At 42.7% G+C, this 16,685-nt stretch overlaps 2 protein-coding genes across 2 annotated transcripts; one reads left to right on the forward strand and one right to left on the reverse strand.

Moving 5' to 3' along the window:
- The first annotated feature begins 1,082 nt into the window (after positions 1-1,082).
- Positions 1,083-6,559, forward strand: LOC118373681 (vesicular inhibitory amino acid transporter). The gene is made up of 2 exons (XM_035759880.2): positions 1,083-2,036; positions 3,485-6,559. The coding sequence occupies exons 1-2, from the start codon at positions 1,617-1,619 to the stop codon at positions 4,670-4,672; spliced, it is 1,608 nt and encodes a 535-aa protein (XP_035615773.1). The 5' UTR covers positions 1,083-1,616; the 3' UTR covers positions 4,673-6,559.
- A 3,172-nt stretch (positions 6,560-9,731) lies between these two features.
- Positions 9,732-16,383, reverse strand: aurka (aurora kinase A). The gene is made up of 9 exons (XM_035759875.2): positions 16,032-16,383; positions 15,808-15,876; positions 12,718-13,138; positions 12,594-12,633; positions 12,240-12,431; positions 11,830-11,968; positions 11,112-11,260; positions 10,732-10,906; positions 9,732-10,275 (listed from the first exon to the last, which is right to left on the reverse strand). The coding sequence occupies exons 2-9, from the start codon at positions 15,871-15,873 to the stop codon at positions 10,096-10,098; spliced, it is 1,362 nt and encodes a 453-aa protein (XP_035615768.1). The 5' UTR covers positions 15,874-15,876; positions 16,032-16,383; the 3' UTR covers positions 9,732-10,095.
- Positions 16,384-16,685: the final 302 nt, after the last annotated feature.

Genomic DNA, 16,685 nt, shown 5'->3' on the forward strand with positions numbered 1-16,685 from the left:
GCCTTCCTATTGGTATCTATTATAATTAAATAGTTGTGTTAGGCTATTTGAGAATTAAATTGTTTTAGTAAAACAATAAACACGTTTTGGACTCGTGCTGCATGCAAGAGTAAATATGTGTATTTAATATTTATAGTCGAAAGGAAAATCCATATCCACGCATAGCAATAAACATTTTCTGGAGATGATCCCATATATGGGCCTGCAATCACTTCACAATCTTTTTTTAAACTCGCAACTCATATCGATCTACAAAAATAGTTTGCTATTAAAAGCTATAGTTCTCTCAATCAATGGTTGAATTAAAAACACATTAAGGTGAAAGCTTCATCCAAAATATTATCTTGATAAGGTTCGTTGCAGACACAATAAAACATGCTATGTATGGCCAATGCATTTAACCTGAAAATACAGCATTTTTATCCTAATTTCGAATTGAATTATTGGCTGCGTTTTAGAAACAAAACCAAGGATATATTATTTTTCTATTTAGATATAAGTTCGGGTTATTAAAAAAGGGTGTTCTTCTAACAAATAAGATGTTCTGGTTCATAAAATGCAAGCCTTAGAAATAAAGCGGCCTTTAAATCAGCAGCGAAAGACGTTTTTCTTTCTCTATTGGCTACATGGAATTAACGTTCACCTTACCATCGACAGACTATTTTGATTGACGAAACAAGAAAATAAGCGTTTTCTTCAAGAATAAACGAAAAGAACACATTTGAAATTCGATCCATTTAATTCCAGTAGGCACATCCGACTATCTTTGCCACTGAAGACACGCACGTCCTCTTGTCGTTCAAAATGAAACTCAATGGTCACAACAAAAGGTGGTCATTTTCTAGTCTGAAAGTTACATAACTAGGTCCAAAGAGTTGATGGTTTCTCCCTACAGTTCCCGCCTAGCTCCTTTTATAGGCCGCACGTGAAGTTATTTAGTCGAAGCCCCCAGAATGCCATTGGATGTTAGAATTAAGTTTTGTAGAATATGGGGGTAGGGATGGGTCGGGGTACCGTAAGCACCTCCCCTAGAAATGCAGCAAATAGCTCCCGTTTTCTTCTATGGGGTGGCTGCGCCCGCTGGGGGCTGAAGAAGTGTTTCACGAAGCAGAGTCCTTGCATTGGCAGGCTGATGATGACACGTGCCTCCTCTTTACCACCCCCAGGCTCAAGCGTACCGCATTGGCATCGGTAACGAACAAGGAAAACCAACTGTGGAAGCGCTGCTGCAACCGTTATTATCAATAAACCAACTAAATATTAGAAATTGCAAAGCGCAATTTCGAGTAATCCTCTCCGTAATAAATTGTTTTCCTTCAGAAAAATCGTGTATCCAGATCGGACGTTTTCGTCGAGCTAAAGAAGAGAGTGCGTTATTAACAAGATGCAGAGACGGAGCGCCGACGTCTGAAGGTGACATGAACCTGGGGATGATCAAGAAGTGGAGATAGCAACTGAACAACCATCAGGGCTTTATCAAACCACTGTTTGTACCATAGCCTCGTTTTATTAATGTACAGAAACATATCTGCAAACTAAAGTTGTTGACTATTTATTGTATTTGAATTAGATAAAAACCCGTCACCGACTAGGTCAACCAGACAGAGGAAGCAACAATGGCACATTTAATTCGAAGCAAGTTTCAAAATAAACTGTCAAATGCGGCAACTTCCGTGTCGAATAAATCCACTGCGAAGGTGAGCGGGATGATGGCCAGGATGGGCTTCCAGGCCGCCACAGACGAGGAGGGACTGGGCTTCGCCGCATGCGATGATTTGGATTACGACCACCGGCAAGGACTGCAGATGGACATCATGAAATCGGATGAAATGGGTGGTGGAGACGCTGGAGAAGGGAGTGGAGAGGGTGGCATGGCTGGAGGAGAAGACGGAATGGCGACTGGGGACAGCCACTACCAGAGAGATGGCACCGGACCCCCGCCCTCCGGTTCTAAAGCCTCAGGTCTGGGCGAAGAAGAAAAATCACCAAAAATCACCGCTTGGGAAGCGGGCTGGAACGTCACCAATGCAATCCAGGTAAACACGCATTCAGATAACCAGATGAAACTTCATGGGTTTTGCTTGTGTCCTCTTCCCCTCATTCACTCCTGCATTAATTCATTTTTGTCGTGTTACCTGCCACAGCCAAAAGTGAAGAAATATACATAGCTTTTCCTTCAAACTGATTGCAACCACGAAATTAATACTTGAAAACGGCACATGGAGATGGGTTACCGCAGTCGATATAGACAACCAATTAGACTACCAATGGTTCCGTGTGAAAAATAAAGAAGAACGAGCCCATCTGACAGGATATTTCGTTTTGATTTAGGATTTAGAGATGAATTGGGCTATTTGAACACAACGATCATTTATGTGATTTGGGTAGGCTCATAATGAGCGGGGGAAACGGAATGGCGTGCATGCTGTTAGAATAAGAAGATAACCGCTGGGCGTGAAACGTAATGTTTTGTTGTATTTCATTATATGACGCCATACACATAGCCTAGAGAATAATGATCAAATATACTGAAATAGTCTAATTCCATGGAGGAGACCCATAGACTTTCATTTGACAAAAGAAAATGACGTACTGACCCATTGATGCAGTTTTACGCACGAGCCCTGGCTCTGTCGATCCGGCGCGCATTCAAGTAGCAGCTCTACTTTTGAAAGGATCTCCCCTTCAGATCGACAGGTGACCTTCTAGATAACCATCTCATCAAGGTCATTAAGATATAGCCTAATCTATGCGGCTCTGTGCTTTTCTCGATAGCCTTTCCGATACGTTATAGCCATTTTGTAACGCACTTCACCATTACATTACGCGTGTCCATCACCTACAACCATGTAATATATGGTGACCGTTTAAATGTTAACATTTACTCGACAGTCTATTTCGTATGATGTGTTGCTTTGTTCCTGTTTGGATCCCATAAAGAGCTTACGGTTGATCCTAATAAATACTTAAATGAGGCAAAAAAGTCCCCAAGCCAAGCGCCGTCCCATCATACGTTATTCAGGCCATAGTCATCATCATGGCAGTCACCGTTACGTCTCCTTTAGAACGCCTTGATGACTTTAACACAATTAGCTGGAATGGGCACGCTCACAGCGAAATGGAATCCCCACCAGAACACACTGTGTCCCCCATTGAATCATGTTACACATAGGATATATTATAATGCTTATAATGCATGACGTTATGATCAACAAATACTACAAAAATATATATTCTAATCTGGAATTGGCCAACCCATGTTGTGTTTATTATGTCCATACCCATACTACAAACCCGTAGCTTTAAGCTATACTTTCATGTATATATAGCATATGTTTAGGCTTTATTAAAACGCATTAGTTATTACCAAGCAAACCCCACATTTTATATAGCCTATTGTATTGAATTTCCTATACTGTGGACTGGTTATGCGTTGTTCCCATAGGCCAATCCATCTCCATGTTGTGTATTTTTGTGTTTTCAGGGAATGTTCGTTCTGGGTTTACCATACGCCATTCTCCACGGGGGCTACCTCGGACTGTTTCTCATTATTTTCGCCGCCGTGGTATGTTGCTACACGGGGAAAATCCTCATCGCCTGCCTGTACGAGGAGGACGAAGACGGTCAACTGGTGCGTGTGAGGGACACATACGTGGACATAGCCAACGCGTGTTGTCAGCCGAGGTTTCCATCCTTAGGTGGTCATATCGTGAATGTAGCCCAGATCATTGAGCTAGTAATGACGTGTATCCTGTACGTTGTTGTGAGCGGTAACCTGATGTACAACAGCTTTCCCACGCTTCCTATCTCTCAGAAGTCCTGGGCCATCGTGGCCACCGCCGCCCTGCTACCCTGCGCCTTCCTCAAGAACCTCAAGTCCGTCTCAAAATTCAGCTTGCTGTGCACTATCGCGCACTTCGTCATCAACATCCTGGTAATTGCCTACTGCCTCTCCAGAGCGCGTGACTGGGCCTGGGACAAAGTCAAATTCTACATCGATGTAAAGAAGTTTCCGATTTCTATTGGAATCATTGTGTTCAGTTACACCTCTCAGATTTTCCTTCCGTCGCTCGAGGGGAACATGCAGAAGCCCAGCGAGTTCCATTGCATGATGAACTGGACACACATCGCCGCGTGTGTCCTCAAAGGCCTGTTCGCCCTCGTGGCCTACCTGACTTGGGCGGATGCCACCAAGGAGGTCATCACAGACAACCTGCCCTCAACCATCAGGGCTGTCGTAAACCTATTCTTAGTGTCCAAAGCCTTACTGTCATACCCATTACCATTCTTCGCTGCAGTCGAGGTTTTGGAGAAATCCTTTTTTAATGAACAAGAACGCACGTGGTTCCCAAATTGCTACGGGGGTGATGGACGCCTGAAAGCCTGGGGCCTCACTCTCAGATGCAGCCTTGTGGTGTTCACGTTGCTCATGGCCATTTATGTACCGCATTTTGCCCTTCTCATGGGTCTAACCGGCAGCATGACGGGCGCGGGGCTGTGCTTTCTGCTCCCCAGCCTCTTCCACCTCAAGCTGCTATGGAGAAAGCTGCTATGGCACCACGTATTCTTTGATGTCGCTATATTTGTAATAGGAGGCATATGCGCTATCTCCGGTTTCATCCACTCAATGGAGGGACTCATAGAAGCTTATAAATATGGCATAGAAGATTAGCCAAGCAACAGTCTGCTGGATATAGATGTTACTGCACATACATCTTAAAGTGAATAACTGAAATCACCACTGAGCGCAGTCAGCCCATGCTTACACAATTCATGCGAAATTAATGCGCGCACAGAATGCAGTGCACGCACACATTTTCGCGTGCTCATTACACCCTTGCATTGACACACACACGCGTGCGCGCGCGGAGAGTGAGAGACACAAAAGTCACAAAACATGACACACGATATGGACAATTCAACTTGTAATGTATAGCCTAAATATGACTAAATGAATATCCATATGTTTCAGTGGAGTGAAGGTTTACAATAGTTCAATCGACCTAAACAAAATTGCTAAATGAGCAATGCGTCATTTCATCTCTCTATGGAGGTCTCGTGCCACCTGGAGAGCCATTTCATTTGACATTCAAGTTTACATTCTTAGAAAAAAAAGCTTCTGGAGAGAACCAAAAAGGGTTCTATGCTTGCTTCATGTATGGCACAACTTAAGGTTCTATATAGAACCAACGTTGGTCTAGAACCCTATATGGAACCCAAGGGTTCTATATTGAAAAACGTTTGGTTCCGTGGAGAAGAACCCCTGGGGGTTCTGATCAAAGAACCCTGCAAAATGGTGCTATATAGAACCTTTCGGGGTGCTAAGCAATACAACCATTGTTGGTTCTTTCCAGAAGCGTTTATTATAGGGGTGCGTGTGGTTGTGGACTTTGACAATTCAACGGCATAATGTGACTAAATGGTACAAACGAAAATGTACGTTTTGATATGTTGCCATTGTCTTCTTCTAAATTATTTGCAATATTTCAAATATTGTAATGTGGACCTATCATGACGACAACTAATATAATGGCAATAAAGTATATCACCAAGACAGAATAAATAGAATACTTTTGTTGGATTTATTTAACCTTTATTTAACAAGCAAGTAGGTTAAGAACAAACTATTATTTACAATGACGGCCTACACCTATACATATCATGGATTATGCCCATATAACGTGTTATTGAATACTAGGAATATCTCAAATATCTTTACTGAGAAGTAATTGTTCTCTCCAAGCGCTATAATGGAAACAGTATGATTATGGTGGTCTAATTACATGCACAGCTACTTTAACTATGCATTGAATGTATGATATTGAGACAGATAAGAAAATCATTCTGGAGTTGGAAGTTGGAAAAGAAAACGGTGATAACCAGAGTAAGGAAAGACGTGTTTTGGATATTTGAATGAATAACCATTAGCCTACAACATATCGTTAGGCTTACACTTACCTGTCGCACATGACATTGTGAGGGGAAAAAACGGCAAATCCCCTTGAAGTCAAAAGCCAAATCGTTAGCGTTCGGAGAACGGCGTTTTAGGACCACAAGTTCCAAAGTAATTTGACCCATATTCGCCCTAGACAGAGGAAAATACTGTCGCGTCAGTAAGAACACCCAACCCACGTGGAATTCTGTCACTCTCAATTCGAAGTTATCCCCTGTTTCACATTATGCATTTTAATTGTAAACTATTCATGCGATATTAATGTGAATAATTCGAGGTCCGGAATCAAGTGTCTGAATAACACACATATGAAGACATCATACAAAGAAGAACATGTCCATAAAGACATTTTTCATTCTGTGCAATCCAACGGGTCACGTGGAAATGTTATAAAACAGTATGTGTAGTGTTATTGTGGTTTCAAAAAGATGGAATGTAGCCTATATCTCATAAATCGTTATCATATACCGTGAAAATGAATATTAAAGAATAAAGAAATAAGTGAAATTATATTGTATACATGTGTGTGGTTTTATGTGATGAAAACGAACACCGTGAGAAACATGTATTTTTTCTCTATAAATAGAATAAAATGTTTTAAAAATGTTGAAGAATACTTAGATTTTTTTGCATATATACGATTAATAATAAAAAATACATGCATGGTTTTGTTTAATGATTCACGTTTGATGAGTGTTATTCCTGTGTAATAGCCACTCTGAATTACAGGAATTATGCAATTACATTCAAGAGCAAAAAGGTAATGTTTCAGTTAATTAAATATGTGTTGTTTTGAAACGCGCGAGAGAGAGAGGGAGAGAGAGGTTCACGTGAGCACTGCCAACAGTGAATGCAGGTGCACAAGTCACGTGTCATAATTGTTACGGTTTGCTTCGATTAATGGTACATTTTAGCCAGTAATTGTCTATAATGACAGTAGCTTTTGCTATTGCTTGGAATAGCCTAGCCCTATATATCTAAAACGCTATATAGAATAAAGAAAATGGTAGCCTAAAGGTTAATAGTTTAAGGTTAAGTGCAGCTTGTAGGCCTAGTCCACTTTGGTTCCTTATGCTTGTATAAATTTAGTGGAATGAAGTTATAACAGACGGTAGGTATACTGTTTGCCAGATTTTTGCTGTGGGGCACAAGCAGATTAGGCCTGCCTGTTCATCGAACATGTGGGTTGCGTGTTTAAAAAAAAACATTTGCATCTGGACCGCAGGCCTATTTGGGAGGACCTGCACATCGTGCACAGTCCATCTCCATAAGGTTAACAATCTGTTGATGTAAATGCATATATGGGCATTGACAGAGGTTTACAGTAGCTCTTGACTACCTCAACCCAATCTGCACACTCTACAGCTGAAAGTAGGCTACTAAAGAGGATGAGATTAGAAAAGGGAAATGATGAGACGGAAAGAGGCGTTGCTGTCTGACTACACTACAAAAACAAAAGTATGTGGACACCTGCTCATCGAACATCTCATTCTAATATCATGGGCATTAATACGGAGTTGGTCCCCCCTTTGCTGCAATAACAGCCTCCACTCTTCTGGGAAGGCTTTCCACTAGATGTTGGAACATTGCTGCTATAACAGCCTCCGCTCTTCTGGGAAGGCTTTCCACTAGATGTTGGAACATTGCTGCTATAATAGCCTCCACTCTTCTGGGAAGGCTTTCCACTAGATGTTAGAACATTGCTGCTATAACAGCCTCCGCTCTTCTGGGAAGGCTTTCCACTAGATGTTGGAACATTGCTGCTATAACAGCCTCCACTCTTCTGGGAAGGCTTTCCACTAGATGTTGGAACATTGCTGCTATAACAGCCTCCACTCTTCTGGGAAGGCTTTTCACTAGATGTTGGAACATTGCTGCTATAACAGCCTCCACTCTTCTGGGAAGGCTTTCCACTAGATGTTGGAACATTGCTGCTATAACAGCCTCCGCTCTTATGGGAAGGCTTTCCACTAGATGTTGGAACATTGCTGCTATAACAGCCTCCACTCTTCTGGGAAGGCTTTTCACTAGATGTTGGAACATTGCTGCTATAACAGCCTCCGCTCTTCTGGGAAGGCTTTCCACTAGACGTTGGAACATTGCTGTGGGGACTTTCGTCCATTCAGCCACAAGAGCATTAGTGAGGTCGGGCCCTGATGTTCGGCGATTCGGCCTGGCTCGCAGTCGGCGTCCCAATTCATCCCAAAGGCGTTAGATGGGGTACAGGTCAGGGCTCTCTGCAGGCCAGTCAAGTTCTTCCACACCAATCTCGACTAACCATTTATGTATGGACCTCACTTAGTGCTTGGGGACATTGGCACGCAGAAACAGGGAAAGGACCTTCCCCAAACTGTTGCTACAACATTGGAAGCACAAAATTGTCTAGTGTCTCATTGTATGCTGTAGCCTTAAGATTTCCCTTCACTGGAACTAAGGGACCTGAACCACAGCCCATTATTCCTTGGCACTATGCTTTCGGGCAGGTAGTGTTCTCCTGGCATCAGTCAAACCAAGATTCGTCCATCAAACTGCCAGATGGTGAAGTGTAATGTATCACTCAGAACGTGTTTCCAGTGCTCCAGAGTCCAATGGCAGCGAGCTTTACACAACTCCAGCTGACACTTGGCATTGTGATCTTAGGCCTGTGTGCGAATCCTCAGCCACTTTAACAGCACTGACCAGGGCAGCTCTAGCAGGGCAGAAATCTAACCAATTGACTTGTTGGAAAGGTGGCATCAAATGATGCCATGTTGATAGTCACTGAGCTCTTCAGCAAGGCCATTCTACTGCCAATGTCTATGGAGATTGCAATGGCTGTGTGCTCAACTTCTGTGCGGCAGGTAGCCTTGTGGTTAGAGCGTTGGACTAATAACCGAAAGGTTGCCAGATTGAATCCCCAACCTGACAAGGTAAACATGTCGTTCTGTCACTGAACAAGGCAGTTAACCCACTGTTCCTAGGCCATCATTGAAAGACTTAAACGACTTGCCTAGTTAAAAGGTTAAATCATTTTTTGGGGGTAAATGGTCAACGATGGGTGTAGCTAAAATAGCCGATTCCACTCATTTGAAGGGGTATACACGAATGAAAGTATTTGAGCTGAGAATCGAGATTCACAGAAATGACTAAAGGCAGTTTTGCTACATTTAACAGACTTCGGCTTTTAGTTGCTTTTTCAAATTCACAGTGGAGGTATGGTTGATCGTCACTAGGTATAAAAAAATCCTTAACGGCATAACTGATATGGAATATTGGACAAAGGCCAAACACTAAATTCGTGACTCAAACGTTTAACCAACTGGATTGTGTTAAGCGTTGAATGATCAACCATTTTAACGACACTTGACACCTGAACGTAGAGGCGGCACAGGGAACGATTGAGGCTATTGCGTCGCTTACTGTCGAGCTATAATTGGAACGTATAGCCAACCATGGGATAATTAGCCTGTGATTAAACACAAGGGTTGTGTTGCATAGTAAATAGTGAATGTAACGTACAGCCCTTTATTTCTCCGGATCTATATGGCTGCTTCATTAGAATGAGTGGTACGCCATCTAGTGGCAATCAAGGGCTTTGCCATTACCAGTGAAAAGCGGTCTGGCTACTGTACTTGAATGGTTTGAACAAAGTAGCCTTAAATGTAATGTAGTTGTCCATATAACCTGTGCATTAGATTAGGCTACCTCAAACGAAAAATAACATTGCATAAATGAGCGATGCGTCACAGCAAGTTTGGCATTGTAACTTCCTATCCCTCATGAACAATGCTACTACATGTCAAGACAAAATATTTATTCAAGTAATGACAGATAATTCCATAATATTCTCATAATTTTACTAACAAAACAGTAAAATATTTACAAAGATAAAATGCCATAGAAGAGGCAGAAGTTACAGAAGGGCATCAAGATGCCAGACGACAGTCAGAGAAGAAAGCCAAGTTATCCATAGCAGTGAGCAGTGTAGTCAAGGCATTAAGCACACGGCGTGTTCATTAGACAGCAAACTAAACAACCACTAAAGCAGTCCAATAACGATGACTTTTGTTATGTGACCTAAATGAACACGACCGTGGCCACAGTACTGTGTAGGTGCTGGGAAACAGCCAACCAGGATTCATGAAAACACCATGCAACAGTCCTCATTTGTTTTGCTCTGGGCTGTGAGACATGGCAGTGGGCGTCTTGGTAGATTTCTCCACCACCCAGGGATGGGCCAAAACACCCTGGATAGGGAGCCTGTGGAGGGGGTTGTGCTTCAGCAGTTTGTCTATTAGGTCTCTGCTGCCGGCGCTAACATGGACTGGGTAAGTGAACTCCACCTGCAAGAAGCAGAGAGTCAGTTATGTTTTAGGTATATAACAAACATGGTCAGTTTAATCCTAAACACATTAGTCTGTACATGATCCATGCAGGAAATAAACACCACCTTGATGTTCCCAGTACCACGGCTTAAACTGGGTGAAACTCACATTTTGATAAAACTAGTCCAGTTGAATCAACAGTATGCGCATTAATGGAAGACTGTCAACCAATAGCAAACAGCTAAATAAGAGACAAATTCACAGCCAGCGCTAATCTCTTACCAACTGAGCACCAGATGAAGTCATCTACACCGGTTGTTTACAAAGCATGTGACAAAATACAATTTGATCTAAACTTAAACCAATAAGAGCAAAGCCGAATCAACGTGTACAACTGCTGGAAAATATTATTTTCTCCCTAATTGTAAAGTAACACCAACAGCTCTACATGAAATAAATTTAGTCGGTTCTGACCCGTGAGATCTTGCGATAGGTGTCCTCGTTGTTCTTCGTCTCAAATGGAGGGCGACCCACCAGGAACTCATAGCAGAGCACCCCCAGGCTCCACAGATCCACCTTCTCGTCATGGGTTCTGCCCTCAATCATCTCTGGAGGCAGGTAGTCCAGAGTTCCACACAAAGTTGACCTCCTGGACAGAGGGTGGAAGAAGCACATCAGGGTCTATTCAGTGAGGTGAAACATCAGGAATGAAGCAGATGGAAAACTAACAACGTCCCTATTCCACATGACAATGCTTCTGGCTGCAAAACGCCAACTCATTTCACATCAATGTCCTTACACAATCTCAAGATTGTGACTAAACTGCCAACAAGGGAGACGGACGGACGGGTTACCTTGAGGAGGGTGTATGCACCGACCAGCCAAAGTCTGCTATCTTCAGCTCCCCGTTGGCCCCCAGCAGCAGGTTCTCAGGCTTGATGTCCCGGTGGATGACTTTCTTAGAGTGGCAGTAGTTCAGTGCATCCGCCAGCTCCATGATGTACTGGAGAAACAGAACGTTTTCGATTTAGAAGGGTGTCCAAACGTCTGAGCCGTACAAAGATTTAGGAACAGCAGCCTCAGCACGTGATTTCAAGACGTTTCATATTTTCTCAGCTAACATGCAACTCATTTTTGATAATATAATCTGAAAATTACTTTTAGGGCATTTAGAACTACAAAGATCTGGCAAATCCAGTAAGGACTCATTTGAATTGAAATGATTGTAGGCTTTGAAGTATTGAAAAGTGTCAAACGTAGTGGAACGCTCAGGAAAGCAAAGACATTCAAGTTCTGCTTGATATTTAGATCGCTGCAACTCAGTCCCCTGAGTGTCCGACAGACAAACAGAACAGCTGTGGTTGCAGACCTTAACGGCGGAATCATTATTGTGCAGGAAACTGCCCATGTCTAGCCTAAACCGTTAGGTCATAGTTCAGTTATGGTATTACTGGTGCCATGTTCATCGTTATGCCCATCGCAGGCCACATTTCAAATAATTCCATAAACTATAGTCACAGGCCAAACTATTCTCAAAGTAAAAAAAATATAAAATAGACAAATTCCTCTTACCGTGGCACTCCTTTGTTCATCAAAGCTTCCGCATCTTTGCAGCTCACTGTACAGTTCCCCTTTAGGAGCAAACTCCAGGATGAGGTAAACACGAGCAGTGTCGTGGAAGTAACCATAAAGCCGCAGGATATTGGGGTGCCTGAGAGAGAATAGCTGAATTAATATCTCCTTTTACAATACAGCTGATGTGTTACTCATCCACAGGACTAGCCTGGTGGCCAGAAAATATTTGATCCTATTACCCAACCACTCAGTGCTTTGTGTCTGTAGGACTGATTACTGTAAAGCTCAATTGTTGAAGAGCTTCATTAATTTGAATGTTCCTTATGCCCCAACAAAAGTTGACTAAAGCACTAAACAGACCTGGCAGTGGCAACCACCAGTCAGCCCATCTGATTATCAGCACCCACCTGAGGTGCGACTGGATCTCCACTTCCCGCCGTAGCTGGTGCTCCACCCCGGCCTTCTCCAGCTGCTTCTTGAAGAGCACCTTGAGGGCCAGGATGAACATGGTCTGGCGCTCCCTGGCCAGGTACACGTTGCCAAACTTACCCTTTCCTAAGGGACGACCAATGTCAAAGTTCTCCAGGGCCCAGCGTTTCCTACAATAGGAAGATGAGCCAAGGCAGTTACACCATTGAAACCATCACAGTAACGAGGCAGATGTGTATTGCACCCATTCTACGGCAGTGACATTGGAACAGAGTAATAGTATCTGGTCTGCTGAGGTCAGATTCAACGTTCAGTCAACCACCTGCACTTACTTTGAAGAAGCAGTCGAGGATTCACTCTTGGTAGGTTTATCTGAACAAAACAAAACCATTGTAAGCGTGGACCAAGGAATAAGCTACCAAACCAATCTGACCGTTAGAAAATATTTGTTCTTACTTTGTGCCTTTTCCTGCTTGGAATGTTCAGTGGCTCTGGCTGGCTCAGAACTTGGAGTCGAAGCGTTGGCGTGGTTCTTTGGCTGGCTCTGGGTTAGGGTCTGAACCTTTGGCTGGCTGGGGGTCTGAACAGGTTTGGGGGTCTGGGTTTGAGGAGGCCCTTTAACAGATTTGAGGCTGTGTATTTGAGACTGCGGTTTAGGCTGGGGTTGAACAGGATTCACATTCTGATAACCAGCTTGCGGTTGCGTGGTCTTGGTGTGTGGGACTGTGGTCTCCGGCTTCTGGGTCATGGATCGCTGGATACGCTGCGGCCCATTTGACGGCCCTAGAACGCGCTGGGCTGGTGTGGCGTAGGCCACAGGTTTGTGACCACTGGACGACTGGGACACGGGAACACGCTTCGGCCCATCACTGGTAAGCTAAACATATGGGGGGGAAGTTGAGTACTATTAAAGCAGGACAACAGGAAATCACACTGCTTTATGAAACACAAAGTAGTTTGTTGCATGCTAGATATTGCAGTCAATGGTTTGGGTCAAGCCATGACACGTCCTATTTAGGAGGATGACAGTTTCCTGTTTCTTTGGTTACAGCAGTGCTAATGTAGCCTGGCCAATGAGTCCCACAAGGCCATCCACAACACATGTAGCAAGTTCAACTGAGCAGTGAACTACATGTTGCATTTTTATTTAACTAGGCAAGTCAGTTAAGAACAAACTCTTATTTACAACGACGGCCTAGGAAGAGTGGGTTAACTGCCTTGTTCAGGGGGCAGAACGACAGATTTTTTACCTTGCCTGCTCAGTGATTCGATCTTGCAACCTTTCCTTTACTAGTCCAACGCTCTAACCACTAGGCTACCCGCCGCTAACATTAGCCCGGTGTTATTTGAACTAACTTCAACTCTAGGTAGAGTTTATAGTAGATAAGGGTATACTTACCCTACAGCCCCCTGCAACCATTCATGTGGTTCAATCCATAGATGTTACAGTTGTGTATATTCCTACCAGAGGCCAATGTCAAAGACATCTATATAACAGCTACACTTCCCAGATACTTTCTGTACATTCTCAGACAAGTGATCACAGGTAATGTAAAATGAAGAGACGAATGTTGATATGCACATGCTATGCTACATGGGTATTAATTAGCATATATTGCCTATTGAGGGGCAGCAGGTAACCCTAGTGGTTAGAGCTTTGGGTCAGTAACTGAGGTTGCTGGAGTGAATCCCCAGAAATCTGTTCTGCCTATGAGCAAAGCAGTTAACCCACTGTTCCCCGGGCTCCAAAGACTTGGATGGCGGTTAAGGCAGCCCCTGTTCAGTTGAAGGTATTCAATTGTACAACTGAAACAGTTCTTCCACATTAACACAACCCCTCTGAATCAGAGGTGCAGGGGGCTGTCTTAAGCAACATCAGCACCCAGGGAACAGTGGGTTAATTGCCCTGCTCAGGGGCATACAGATTTTTTACCTTGTTGCTGGATCAAATTCCTGAGCTGACCTTTCAGTTACTAGGCCAACACTCTAACCACAAGGTACCCCCCTTTTCCCAGAAGTTTAGCTCACATGTCTTAATACTAAATTGGCATATTGTAGTGTAGTGCATGTTTATAACCCAGCACATTAGTTTCCAAATATTTTGAGTAAATGTCACTTTGTACATTCCTTCCATAAATCAATTGTTGCCCAGCATGTTCCCATTAAGCCCAATTTGCATTGAAACACATTGGGATCGTGTGTTGACATCCCTAACATGCAGTGAACCTAAGCAGTCATGCATTTTCTTTAGATTTAATTTAAGTAAGATGCTCAAGCTACAGTTATGCCCTTAAGATCACAGTTTAGGGATTTCAAGGATGGAACACCTACAAGTAGAGGACAAATTGGAATCGAGGGACAAGTTGACTATTGGACTACTCATGTGGTTAGGACATTGTCCTTCATTCAGGTGTTTCCCTTTTTTGGTCCAACTACCTTTGCAATGCAACATCAGGCTTAAAACAAGTTTTACTAATTAACAGTACTGCAAATGTGAACCCACTTTCAAAATAATTTGTGCATGGTGTCTTAGACAGAGGGATAGTGAGGGTGCAGGGTTTTGAACCAACCAAGCAGTACCACACCTGATTCAACTAGTCAAGTCTACAGATACAAATTAGACACCCCTGTTATGAGTAATGTCACAACGAACAGATATTTAATCATTTTAGATGTTAAGCTTAGATAAGAAATGAGTCTTCAACATTTGGACATTTACATTGATTTATGGACGTGGGCCCTATTTGGAACACCCACAGGCTTTAACAGTACAGTCGGTATCCATTTAGCCCAGCCCTGAGTAGTCATTTTACCAAACATAAAGAGGTTGTAAGTAACTTCACATGAGATTAAGTTAATTATTTCAAATTCAGGCTGTATAAATTAGTAATGTCTAAACTTTGATTGGCACCAACTCAGAGAGGTTGGGTTAAATGCAGAAGACTCATTTCAGTCATACAATTGACTGTAACCCCCTTTACCTCCACTACTTTGCCATATAGCAGTGTTGCTTACTGGAGCTACACTACTTCAATGTAAAAAAAATAAAAATGGTGCAGTAGGCAATAAAACCCTTTATATTTCGTCAAACCTGCATAATTCTCACTTGAAACATTCAGTTTTATACACCCAATTACACTTAATGTGTGAGTCCAAAGGGACCAGTTCCTTCAATTTGTAGTCTGACATTTCAGATTAGAGTAACAATCTCACGAAGTTTGTTTGGATGTGAACTAGCAACTTGTATGTTAGTCAACTATGCAAGTCAGTTAAACACATTCAAAGTAACTTTCGTTAGCTAAGTAACATCGATTTCTTTCAATTGTATATTTAGTGCATCTTACTTCACACTGGAATTAGTTGACTGGTACCTTCTTGCTAAATTGTAGTTGGTTATTTTCACAGAGTGGTTGACACAACACTGACCATTATTAGTTAGTTGGAATACGAACAACGGGGTTAGGATTGTCTTCATAACTAAAGTCACATCCTGTAGATGTCCATGACAAAGAGCTGGAACAGTGTTAACTAAAATGCAGAACTGACCTTGTGTTCAGACACAGGCCTTTGAAGCTTCGAGTCCTTTGCCATCTTGAGTCTAGCGGCATCCATATTCTGTAGAAATATATATATATATATATTTTTAAACGTGGTTAACACATTTAGCCAAAAGAAAAATTAGCAAGCTAGCTAACATTGATAGCTAATGTTAGCAAGTTAACTTCAGTAACATCCATATTTCATATTCGGTTTATGGGGTCTAAACTTACCGAAATCTTAGCTACGACGGTTCAAAAAACCAGCAATGACTTCTCTCACGTCGTGTATTGACGAATATTGGACACCAAACCCCAATCTAGCAAACCGACTCCGGTCTGCACACTGATGCACCGGTTAGCCAACTCGTTAACGTTAGCTAGCAAGTCAGCCAAACCAGATATTTCGATGCCAAGCGAAAGAAACCTCGTCTAGCAAACGTTAACTCTATATAGTATTTCGATATTTGCTATCAGACCACGAGTTTATTAGCTATAGTAATAATTCATCTGGATAATTAGCGTTTTAACTAAAAAATGCACATTGCACTCCAGTCAATCGCTCGCTAACTGCGTCTTGTTTAATTTCAAACATCCCTCTTTTAAATGCCTTTAAAAACTCTAAGGCCTGTGATTGGTTGACGGGCGACCCTCTTCCAAATAACCATTGGCTAACACAGGTTTGGTCATAACGTGGTGCTCGAAATGCAATCTGGGAATTTCAGTGGCAATGGTAATAATGAGATGGATTTCCACTTGTTACCACTAGCGGTGCACGACTCCAGGATTTTTGAGTCGACTCCGACTCCTGTTGTTGGCGTCGTACAGAGTCGACTCTTGTTTGACTCCCAAAACACGCTGAAACGGATGTGCACCCACATACACGCC

This window comes from Oncorhynchus keta, chromosome 10, assembly GCF_023373465.1.
Source record: "Oncorhynchus keta strain PuntledgeMale-10-30-2019 chromosome 10, Oket_V2, whole genome shotgun sequence".
Classification (NCBI taxonomy): domain Eukaryota; kingdom Metazoa; phylum Chordata; class Actinopteri; order Salmoniformes; family Salmonidae; genus Oncorhynchus; species Oncorhynchus keta.

Excerpts from the sequence above, each read along its gene's own strand:
- LOC118373681 (XM_035759880.2), top strand. The coding sequence starts at position 1,617 with ATGGCACATTTAATTCGAAGCAAGTTTCAAAATAAACTGTCAAATGCG. Across the intron at positions 2,037-3,484 it reads ACGTCACCAATGCAATCCAG|GGAATGTTCGTTCTGGGTTT; the intron begins GTAAACACGCAT and ends TTGTGTTTTCAG.
- aurka (XM_035759875.2), bottom strand. The coding sequence starts at position 15,873 with ATGGATGCCGCTAGACTCAAGATGGCAAAGGACTCGAAGCTTCAAAGG. Across the intron at positions 12,634-12,717 it reads CAAGCAGGAAAAGGCACAAA|ATAAACCTACCAAGAGTGAA; the intron begins GTAAGAACAAAT and ends TGTTTTGTTCAG. Across the intron at positions 10,276-10,731 it reads CCTATCGCAAGATCTCACGG|GTGGAGTTCACTTACCCAGT; the intron begins GTCAGAACCGAC and ends TGCTTCTTGCAG.